Source organism: Clinocottus analis, unplaced genomic scaffold (assembly GCF_023055335.1).
Source record: "Clinocottus analis isolate CAN_PGR_092001 unplaced genomic scaffold, fCliAna1.0.p SCAF_9, whole genome shotgun sequence".
NCBI lineage: Eukaryota > Metazoa > Chordata > Actinopteri > Perciformes > Cottidae > Clinocottus > Clinocottus analis.
In genome coordinates, this window is record NW_027176251.1 from 4255866 (window position 1) to 4267833 (window position 11968).

General features: G+C 41.5%; 2 protein-coding genes across 3 annotated transcripts in view; one reads left to right on the forward strand and one right to left on the reverse strand.

The window, feature by feature from the left end:
• creb5b (cAMP responsive element binding protein 5b) overlaps positions 1 to 5555 on the forward strand; it is a 37890-nt gene extending 32335 nt beyond the window's left edge. For both annotated transcript variants that reach the window (XM_068569316.1, XM_068569315.1), the window contains exons 9-11: positions 995 to 1222; positions 1628 to 1736; positions 2730 to 5555. In XM_068569316.1, the coding sequence (XP_068425417.1) occupies positions 995 to 1222; positions 1628 to 1736; positions 2730 to 2884 (492 nt within the window). In that variant the 3' untranslated portion in view covers positions 2885 to 5555. The remainder of the gene's footprint in view (positions 1 to 994; positions 1223 to 1627; positions 1737 to 2729) is intronic.
• A 764-nt stretch (positions 5556 to 6319) lies between these two features.
• cpvl (carboxypeptidase vitellogenic like) lies at positions 6320 to 11593 on the reverse strand. Its single transcript, XM_068569317.1, has 13 exons — positions 11506 to 11593; positions 11210 to 11391; positions 10580 to 10701; positions 10180 to 10294; positions 9977 to 10035; positions 9751 to 9830; positions 9592 to 9658; positions 9193 to 9315; positions 7720 to 7851; positions 7475 to 7573; positions 7165 to 7338; positions 6882 to 7064; positions 6320 to 6793 (listed from the first exon to the last, which is right to left on the reverse strand). The coding sequence occupies exons 1-13, from the start codon at positions 11508 to 11510 to the stop codon at positions 6695 to 6697; spliced, it is 1440 nt and encodes a 479-aa protein (XP_068425418.1). The 5' UTR covers positions 11511 to 11593; the 3' UTR covers positions 6320 to 6694.
• Positions 11594 to 11968: the final 375 nt, after the last annotated feature.

Sequence of the window (11968 nt, forward strand, 5' to 3'; positions counted from 1 at the left end):
TATGTTTTCCTTTTTGAGGTTTGGTCAGCTTCAGGTCAGTATCGGACGCCTGCCATGAAGAGAAAGGGTCAAGAAGAGGCCATGAAGTAGCCATTAAAAAAGGATGCTCAGTTGTGTCTTTGGAAAACTAAGCGCCACGCCATCCTGCACTGCCAAGATGCAATTTTGTGGCCACAGCATTCTCCAGGTGCTGAAGAAGTTTTGTAAATGCTGGTCCTGATGATGACCAAACGGCCTTGGCTAATAGTCCTGGAACATCTTAGCCGTGAATACATTTGGTTTAATTCTAATTGAAAGTTTGAACGTATTGCTCCCAGCATCAAAAAATAACATGATGTCAGACACTTTGTCCTTTGCATTGTCTAACGGCCTCTCCAGTGCCAAGCATTTTGGATGAAGGACAGTCCGACATCAAGCAATGCGATTCACTGTATGTTCCAAATGTATCATTAAGGCATTGAAACAACACTCTCTGTATGCACAGAGGCCATTAAAGCAATTTGTATTTTCCATGGTTCTCATAAAAATGGTAATGATCTGAAGACTGAAAACACTTGACCTTGCCAAGAATATGTCAAGATCTGTCCGTGTAGGTATGTTTTTCAAAATGAGTCTTTTGACTGTGTCTGGTGGTGTTAGTCTGAGTGGAAGTGGGCGGTGGAAAACTGCCTCCTGACACCTCTTTAACAAGGTGGGCAGGCTGGTGAATCAGCCCAGTCACTCACTCACTCTGTCACCCTGACGCCCACCGCCCAGCTCACAGGGCACGTGGCACAACCAGATGTTGTTTTTGGGGAAGTTGCCAGACTGGGAATAGCTGCAGGAGGTAATGTATAGATGCTTGTTTAGAGGCTTTGAGGGAAGCAGAGAGAGGAAAGCAGACAGGTGGCTGTTTTCCAGGTGTGCCCGACTGGTTACATCTCTGGTCGGATGGTGACACACCCACAGACACGACCTCATCGGAGGGCTGATGACCTTTCTACCCGTGTTTCAGATGTCGCCTGCAACCCAGCAGATGCATCCCACGCAGACACTGCAGTCTCCGCCGCCCAGCGGGGGACGGCGCCGACGGGTAGTGGACGAAGATCCGGATGAACGTCGGCGGAAGTTTCTGGAAAGGAACAGAGCGGCGGCAACAAGATGCAGACAGAAGAGAAAAGTGTGGGTGGTGTCGTTGGAGAAGAAAGCAGAAGAGCTCACTCAGACCAACATGCAGCTTCAGGTACACAATGAACTTCAGAGGTTGACAACTGAAACAATCGGCATGTATTTTTGCTCCTTAGCGAGGACCAGAGATGATGGCATTAAGTTTGATTAGTGTGAGTGTGTGTGTGTGTGTTTATCCAAAAATTGGTAAAAAAAAAAATCAAAGCTACAGAAAAGATCCTACGATTCCCAAAATGCCACTGAATAGCTTCTTTTGTTGGACCCTCCATGTCTGGTAAATACCCTCATCTTTCAAGCTCCAAAGCTTTTTGCCAAATTTCAGTTGAAAATTGAAAGTCTTAAGCCCAATGAAAGTTAGAAATTAATGCTGAAGTTGAAATACATCTATGGATAATAGCGTAGCCTGCTAAAATGGTTGATTCCCTGAATTATTGACTTAAAAATGCTTCTATCTTTTCAGAATGAAGTGACCATGCTAAAGAACGAGGTGACCCAACTCAAGCAGCTTCTCCTCACACACAAGGACTGTCCCATCACCACTATGCAGAAAGAGTCCCAAGGTTACCTCAGTGAGTAGCTCAGACATAAACACAGACACACACACACACTTGGGAATTTGACCAAAAACACACCTTCATCTGTGTGCCTTAGCCACGCAGTGCAGCTAGCACTGTGTGGAAATGTTAATTGTCTTGCCAGAGGAAAGATTTAAACTCTACAGACTGAAGTGTGGTGGACACACAGTGAATGCCAAGACTCTTCGATTCCTATGTGCCGCTATCCAGCTCCCACGCTCATGGCAGGACGCTTCCTTTCACATATGGGTGTTGCACACTGTGGTAGCCAGACTGGACTGGGAGTTGGTAGTCTGAATCCCATATGAGCCCTGTTTTTCCATCCGACAGCACCTCCGTACAGAGGCAGCCGAGACTCAATGTGAGAAAGACGTCACAGGCTGCGTATTGGCATTGAAACGTTCATGGATGCCCCAAGATCTCACTGATTACCGGACTTTGCCGCGCATGACATCAGAGCCCCGCCCTTTGATACGGATACAAGTGACATTTCCATGTAATTAGGATAAGGCACCTCCCTATGTGACTTTAGCGCAGGAAAATGAGGCTCACATCCCCCCCTGGCTGAATGGTTTTCTTATACAGAAGAGAGCCAACTCCCAGACTGGGCTGGGAGAGACTTTCATCGATGAGTCTAACTTGTGTACAGCTGTCACCTTCAATGTATCCAAACTTCATCAGGCTTGTTTATGGAGTCCCTTTTTCCATTTTTTGTGCTTTCTATTCATAGTCTATTTTGGGATGACAGGTGAGCATTTGGGTGTGAATCCAGTCATATGTTGACATGTATCTGTTTCTGCTAATAAAGCCGTTTGTTATTTTTACAATAATGTGGTCTGTGTTTATTTTGATGTTCATTATCATTAGTTTTACTATCACATTATATTTTTTGAAGCCTCTGTGTAGAAGCTTGAAGGTCACAGTACTTACACTCTTCTACGCAACATGTTGTCCATCCTCACTGATGTCTCTGCTGTCTCTCCTCAGGTCCAGAAAGCAGTCCGGCGGGCAGTCCAGCGCCAGAGTGCTCCCAGCAGCAGGTCATTCAGCACAACACCATCACCACCTCCACCACAACTGTAGGGGGCAGCAGTGTGCACGGGCAAACCAATCACCGCACAGACATTAACCCCATTCACTAGGGACAAGAGAGACTATAACCCCAGCCCGAATCCCCCCTCCCGACCCCACTACCTTGCTTTCTGAGGGTTGCCAGCTGCACATGCTGACGCCCTCGTTCCCTCCATCAAGAAAAAACCTCAAAGGCCTGTGAGGCTGTTCTTTATACAGTAGCCCTAGTATGTATTTTTATAGACCAACCCTATTAACCCATACATGTTCTTTAGTTTGTTGCCTCTTTTTTTTTTTTACCTGTTTTGTTTGTGCTTTTAGCAAAAAGGGAGTTTTGCTAATCTCATGCAGCATTTAAGTGACTTTTTTTTCTGTTTATTGGTACAAAAAGGTGATGGTCATTGAACCGGAGGACACAGACATAAGCCTCAGACTGTCATCCCTCTTCGCTGACCTTACATCTCTGTCGTCCCGATGGACTGAACAAATCCGTATTCTCTGAATATCACGTATGAACAGTGTGTTGAGTGTAAGCAACAGACACGATATGAGGGGGAAGTTGCTGCCTTTAAGCCAAACTGTCCCTGTGATGTCTTGAAGACAGGAATATGCAGGTGTAATGATCATTTTCTTTCTTAGAAACAAATATGACTGTTAACCTTTTCTCTGTCAGCTGTATTCTTAAAGAGTGTCATGGAATACAGCATGGCGGAGAAAACATGATCAATTGGAAGCAATACTTAGCAGTATTGATCACCTTCTCTGCTGTATGTCCACATTCTGATCAGCATGGCCAAGCCACTCTGGTCCCGAGGACATGCGATGCTGTTCCAGCTACAGAAATGCACACTGTGATACCAGTGAGGCAGCTGAAACAAACTTCTTCACTCTCCAGGACCAACTGAAGCTTTAATTATTGAGGCCTCTTTTTGTGTGTTTGTGCACCTGGATTTTAGGATCCATCGTTTGGAGTGTGCAAGTTAGTGATGTATGATATTATGTTTTGCTTTCTTTCCTCTGCAGAACAAAGTTCAGCAGGTGTGTAAGGAAAGGGAAAACCAAAAAATAATTGTGTGAGAAAGTGACTGTGCGTATGATTTTTTTTATTTTTTATTTCCGACTGGCATCCCACAACTGGTTAAGTGTTTAACGGTTTCTAAAGAGGAGCAGTTTATGCTTGTGCTTTTCAAAATGTCACAATGTGCCTGAATCTTTCTTAAAAGCTTTTGTTGGCTTTCTGTAGACAACAACTCTTCCTCTTCAAACAATCAAAACCTTTCATTCTGTGTTTTAATCATGAATTTCCTCTATCAGTGTTTTGTTTCATTGATGTCTGCTGCATGTAAGCCCAAAACCAGCTGACCAAGGAGAAAAAGTACTTGCTTCCCATTTAATCTCTGACCTCTTCGTCAATTTCTCTTCCTCTTTCTCAGGCCTCCTCTGCAGGGCGATGGATGTGTTAATAATAGTGACCCGTTTTCTATCTCCCTTGCAGCCTTGAAACTTCACGCCTTCTCATGTTCACAACTCCTCTTTCTCTCTTTCCTATGACCAGGAATGTCGACTCATTAGCATGATGACCACAATGCACTGTGTTTTACAGTAGGATGGATGAAATACATTCCACTGACAGGTGGAGCGATCGCAGAGCTGTCTATGCACTTTGTCCTCTGTCATGCCAGAGGGTAGAATAGCCATATAAAGGTCCGAGTAATTCTCAGTGATTCCCCCTTTTCCCTTTTTCACACACCAGCGAGAAACTTAACTGTGTTTGGCTTCAAGAAGAGACTGTGCCTGGCATGGATCATGTCTGTAGATAAAGGAAGGGAACCTAGAGCTCATAGTGTAAAGACCCCGCACGGTTAAGTTTGAGTCCTTTTTATTCTGGAAGAAAATAGATGAAGGATGTGAATCTTTATCCTCATTAATGGGTACATTCAAGCTTAGTTGAAGCATTTGGACTGTTTTTGTCATGTGACAACCCTAAAGTCAGTGTGCGCATTTTGATAAACGTGTCAAGGAGAGAACTTGATTCTCTTGAAAAGGGCTTTGTCGTACCAACCCTTTGAACTGAAGCTTGCCTTATTTTAGGTTGTTTTTTAACCGTCTTTTTAGATCATTCCAAATTAACCTCTCGCATGTAACAAAATATGGTGATGACCTCAAAAAACAAACTTTAACTGGAATCATTCGGAGGATGTTGCTTATTCAGAGTTAGATGTGAGAGTCTCTAGTTTCATTTTTGACAGTGGGTCCGGGTTCAGAAAAAGACATTTGTTACTGCAGAGGAAGACAAAAAAGGACAGATGAAAGTGCAGTGTGAGTGCGTCTGTGTGGATTTGTGAGAGGTGGAGAACAACGCCTCTGTATTAATGATGTTATACATGTATTATTTTAAATCAAAAAACTATAAATATTGTACATAATTTCATTAATTTCTGTAATCTTGTACATGTAATGCAACCACCTTTCTTATTGAAGGGAGTAAATGTGTGGTACATGTTTGTAAATAATGTTTGCATAGCACTTGTTGCCTTTTGTTGTACGTCAAGGCTCATTTCAGCGCTTAAATACATTGTTTATATGTAATGAACTGATGAATCCATTCTGGCCTGCATAACTTTGTACATTTTTGTGTGTGTCTGTAATGACATTGTCTCCATTTTGTTTTGCATTTGTACAGATGTTAAAGTATCACTGCAGTTACATTACGGTATGAAAATAAAGCACTTGTTCTGTAACAATTAACTGACTGATTATGTCACAACTTGAAATCTAGTGACACAAATATCTTCTGTGCAGAGTGAAAAAATTAACTTAGAGACATGGATTTAATGTTTGCGAATAACATTGAAAGAATGCTATGAAAAGAAAACTAACATCGACATCAAACGATCAAAGTATTTCCCGATGCTTGTCCTTGAGACATAACTGCTCATTAAATAGTGAGGTGCTTTAAAGGTTTAGAATACTCATTAATTATTGAACTGTCTAGACATCTTGATAGTTGCCTGATGAAATGACTTGGCAGTTAACAGGACACAAACATCTTTGTAAAGAAAATAACCAACTTAAACTACACAACACTGCAGCAACTCAAATACATTTTAAAACCACTACAATAGCCAAACAGAATGAAAGTAACAAGCATTGTGTATTTTGTTGCAACATGCAAAGGGGCCCCTATTCTTCAGAGATTCATTTAGTTAGTGGGATAGTCGGATTTTAATTCAGAAATGAAATTGTATATATATATTTTTTTTAAATGACATTGAACGGCCACAGATGTTCAATGAAAATACATGGCTTCATTTCTGGCTTTCTAATATAATATCTTTCAGCACAGCACCCCCTGGTGGACATTTAGTAGACTAACCAAACAGGGACACATCCCATCCAACAATGCTCCATCTGCAACAGATGTCAATCACAAAAACACAGCAACACTCTTTGGTCTTTTCTGATCATGAAGGCACTCAGATTTAGTAAAAGAAAAAACAATTGAATTGTGGTTTTATGGTTCTTTATGTCTCATCATCAAGCATGTCCTGATTGAATGCATGTTTCCCTCATACAACTATAAATATGAAATGGTTTTGATAAAACTCTGATTTGATAATCAGACTGAATCGGCAGTCATTTTCACTTAATTTCCACTGTTTGAAGATGACAGACCTGGCTGCACGTCAAGACAACTTATTTAATTTGTATCAGAGCGCAGTCCCGCACCAAATGTCACCTGTTAAAATACTAAAAAGAAATGTGTAAAAATTCAACAATGTGCTTATTTACATTGGCTGAGACAATCAATAGTCTTTCAAATCAACACTCAATTAAAAATATGCACTTTAAAAGTGGAGCGGTTTCAGGACCAAAACCCTTCATAACCAGCCCCGTGTTGAAAGGAATCTGTCAATCATGTCAAATGACCTCGCCGGCTGGTCGTAAGGCAGAATGTGTCCTCCTCCTCGGATGATGACCTGTGTGTGACAAGAGGATGGATTACAGATGTTCAAACAGTTGCTACCGAGTACTTTTCACATTTATTTTAAACTGTTAACAACCCACCTGGAAAAACTCTCCCACTTGTCTCACGTAACCAGCCACCTCTGTGTCGCTGGGCTGAACCCTCCAGTGGAATCGAGGTGCCGTTTTGTACTCTGCCGCCCCGCTCCAGTTCACAGTAGGCAGGAACCTCTCGGTCAGTGGAGCTGCTACGATTACATCCAGCTGACCGCTGTAGATTAAGACCTGCAGGTATGTAGAAATGGACCAAACGGGAAAAGACTGTCAGAGAGGGAGTGAGGAACTTCCTTGGACAAAACAGAGTGGATGATCCCAAAACCCTCACCCTATAGTTGTCCATCAACACCCCCAGCCACGGCTTGATGCTCTTCATGACATCCTGCAGAAGGTGCTTCTCCACCTCCGAGCCGTCATGGAACGTCAGGTTCCCCACATGGATGGCACGTCGCACCGCTGGCAGAGTCACAAACTGGGAGAAGTACTCCATGTCCTCAGGCTCCTGTTGTGTCATAAATAACAACGTGTGATGGGTTGTGCAAACACCTTTGCAGCCAATAAGTAGTGTGTTTTAGTAGTTTTCAAATGTTTGCTCCAAGAAGTCACACCAGCAGCTTCGAGCCAGTGTTTCTACGCACCCGACAGCTCATGTAGTTGTAGTAGTTAGTGCAGCCGGTAACGTTTTGGAAGAAGGAGGGATACGGTGCCACGTCACCATTCAGCAAGCTATCAAAAACCTGAAATCAGATGGCAACAACATGGGCAGCTACATGTTAGAAATACATGAAAAATACAAAACGTAATACATTGAATAATAGTAACTTAATGCAAATCCAGACAACTGAAGACAAATGTGTTCTGAAAAATAAGAGGCACTTCCTACCTGAAAAGCCTCCACCCACTTCTCCTGATGGATCAATTTAACCCCCAAGTCAGTCTGCTGGACGACATATTGTCTTTGGTTTTCGTCTATCATGCCTGTTTGGTACATGAACTCACCATAACCGCCCAGCATCTGAGACGGAAAAGAAAAAGCTTTACAATAATATACTCATCTCATTTCTACATTGACAGGACTGAAATGTAAACCACTAAAACTATAACAGCAGACGGGGACAAGATAAAGAAACTAAAAGTCCCCCTGCTGGAGCTTACATTTTGTAATTCTTGGAACATGTGAACAAAGAGAGCAAAAGAGTTATTAACTAACTTCCACAAGACAAGAAATTCATTAGTCGATATGATGAAGTTAAAAGCCTCTGAACACCCACGCAAGTGTTTTCAGTTAATCTGGCTAGACCTGGTCTCAGGACCAGTGACCTCTGGGCAGTATTTATATTACTTGTATTTGAAATACATATTTCAAATACTTTGGAATATTTTGTCATTTGTATTTGATATGGCTGATAAAAAAAAATCTAACAATTTGGAACAAAATACTTTAGAGCGGAGTAATTTTGTATGTAAAATACTCCAAATACTTCCTCCACGAATCAAAAAAAACAGTTCAAAAGTTCAGTCTTTAGATCTTCAAGTTCAACAGATTGTCTGTCAAGGTAAATATGTTATCAGATTGTGACATATGTCAACTAGCTTGATGTATAATGTATGTCTGGGTTTGGCTAGATAGCCTATTGTAGCTAGCTAGCCAGTCAAGCTTGCAATCGATGCTAACATGCTAATGACGCTAGCATGCTGTCCAGGCTAGTGCACAGCCAGTGTTTAGCAAGTTAACTTATCAGTGGAGTAGCTAGCTATAGGAAGAGGGAGATTGGGAGCTTGTATGTTCATGATAACCTTATCAAGAGACGTCTGACCATCTTATCTTGCACTGTATTACAAGATATACTGGAGCAGCTAGCTTCTCAATGTGAATGTCATAATGCTAGCTATATAAATTACTGGCATATAATATAGTTCAGTTAGCCTGGCTATGACAGTAGATGTCCATTTGTTTAAAAAAAACATTCTGACCTTCTGTGACTATTCTTCCTTTTTGTGGGGTTCACCAGAACTTTGTGTATTATATTGCTCAAACCTAGATGCTGTGCTATACCAAATTTCCTATATTTTAAATACTAAATACATGTGTTGTATTTTCTGGCACCAGCATTTTGTATTTTATTTTAATAAATTTATTTGAGGGGTATTTTTTTTTATCAAAATACATTCTTATGTATTTTTGCTTATCTCTGCATCTTTGTGAGATGAAGATGTAACCTAACCTTTGTAACCTCATACATTCCCATCAAAGCTCCAGACAACCTTCAACCTGAGCAACTTGAGCAATCAGATCTACGTGGATGAACAGAGGTTCAAAAGATGATCAGAAAACAGGACTTGGTCACATACGCACCAGTTCTGGATCACAGAGCCCGTCACCGATAGCCATCCCCTTGAGGTTTATTTTCACTTTGGCAGTGGGGTTGTTTTTATGGATGTAGTAAGAGATGGCAGGAACATACTTTCCTGCATAAGACTGCATGGAGATGGAGAAGGGTCACACAGATCAGGACCATATTTTAAATATGTATAATGTGTTTTTGGCTGTTGTTCTCAGGGACAGATGTTCTTGTTGTGATGATATTTTAAGACAAACTTATGAACTTATCCAACATGTGTTCCATGCGATAGTAGAAATTCCTACTAGTTTATGATGTGTACACGATGAAAAGCCCCTTGTGTCACCCCACTACTGTACATTTTGACACAATTCATTTGCAAAGATTGAAGAGAATTTTAAAAAAAAACATACCTCTCCAGTAGCATAGAACTCGTTGGACTGATACTCAGGAAATAATTGAAAGAACTGCGTTAAAGCACTTAAAAGAAAAAGAGGAATAGATCAAATAAAAAAGAGTTAGTAATCAAACAGACTTAGAGATCAAGTCACACTATGTTTGGATGGCTTTACCTGTACAGATCTCGGCCAACGTCATCCTGGTTTTGAGCGAAACCTTTGTCGTCCTTCGTGAAGCTGAAACCAGTTCCAACCTGGAGAAACAAACACTCTTCCTCAAAGACTTGAAAATATTAATGCAAACAAAGTCAGATGAGCTGAAAAATCTTGAATGAAAAATGTGTTTAATGTTATTAGTTTGTGGCTTTTTTTTGTCTGAGGATAAATAACTAATACATACCGGATTGTCAATGTACAAAACTGAGTATCTCGATGTCCAAGCGTATTCCCTCATACCAACTGCAAAGACACAAAACAGTAAACAATGCTCCAACACAAACTCAGGGCTTAAGTGTATACGGTTAAAGAAGATTGTAGTGTATGCATATGTATGTTAATACACATACCAGATAATATATAACGTAGTATCAGATAAGTTCTTACCAGTCAAGTTCTTATACACCACATATGGTCCGTGTTCCACAAACAGACCAAACATTGAGGTGCCACCGGGCCCACCTTGCAGCCAAAGCAGGACCGGAGCTTTATCTTGGTTTGCCTGTCAAACATCAGGGCATCACACAGAGAAGTTACGCTCTCAGCATCAGCCAGAGGGGAATTCAATAGATTATTGTATTGTACAACGGAGTCGGGTTTAGGTTCATCAGGCTGGAGACATGTGACCAACAATAAAAAAAAAAAAAGAAACGTGACTTTTAACACAAAACAAAGTCATAACTGACATTGTCACACAGCTGCTGACTCAACTCTTTATCATAAGCTGACTTCTCTAAATGTCCTCCTGCAGCACTGCCAGTAATGTGACTGTGTTGTTTGCTCTCACCATCAGTGCGGGGACGAACCAGAAGTAGAGGTTGCTGCTGTACTTCTTGTTGACAGTGAGGTACCCAGCATAACTCTTGACGTTGGCACCCGGCAGCTCTCCTACCAGACTCAGTTTCCTGGCTGGATAGAAAGGAAAAGATGTGTATCATCATGTAATCATAGTTGTAGGAGTATTAAGTTATTTTACTCACAAGTAGTATCGTTTAATTATCCTAGTTGTTTGCTTATTTAAGTTAGAGTTTTTTCTTTTGATAGCTTTTAGTTTAGTTTAATTATGTGCAGGTGTTGTTTAGGTTTACTTAGTCTTTAGATTGTTTATTGATTGGGAAATGCTGTGGGCACCTGTGGTTTATATATAGAAGTACTTATATATAGGAGTAGGGGAGTACAGGACCAGCATGCACCTTGCTAGGCCTATGGGTTATTTAACAGCATAAGAGAGGCAGCATAGCGAGTTCTTTTGTGTGTTTTGTTTAGTTAAAATGTTTTATTTTGGCTGCATAATCCACATAACCATGGTGGGGTCAGTGGCCCTTTGATTTATGTGTATTTTCTTTGATTTATCGGCCAAATGGCCACTAAAATAGTGAAACTATACCCATGAATCTTCCAGAGGGTGCACTCCTACCTTCATCTATGGCGCCCTTCTCCAGGTACGGAGTGAGGAAGAGAGGAGCCCCGGGGTCGACTCCCCCCAAGCCGCTGACACGGTGAGATTTCCGGCAGAAGAAAGACGACGAGCAGCTGCGTGAGTGAGCCGAGTCTAAACAGGCCCAGAGAAAGAGGAGCCCCAGAGTTTCCCTCCACAGCCTGCAGTGAACACAAAGCCTATCAGGATACAGCTCAGTCATGGTGAGTGAACCTCCGACACGCAGAGGCGCCCACGTGTCACAGCAGTCAGACGTTTAGTTTATTAAAACTCACCTCATGTCTGTAGTTTCAGAGACAGCTGGATAAATGTGTCAGCTGTCAGTCAGAGAGACTTTCAATTGTGTCAGCAGTCGGGTGGACTAAGTCACATGACCATCTCTGTGCCGGTCACATGACACGCTGGTCACGTGGTCGTTGTTGTTTAACACGCGCGTTTTTACGTCCTCAACGCGGTCTTGCAGGAGACTTCCTAAACCAAGTTTCCTTAATAAAATTCAAGGCTTTTTTTGTGCTACATCTGATGAACATATTCCTGTTTCAAAGAATGTTTCTCTCAATTGGTACGTAAACTGTTTGTTTCCAAGTTACATTGTTGTTTTAGTGTTGTTGAGCATAACTTATGTTAGAAGACAAACAAAAGGGAAACAGGGTGACAACAAGAAGCTTAGCTTGCAATCGTTACGTACACTATTATTGTGTTATTATGTTTTATACTACTGTATATATAGTCTGTCAC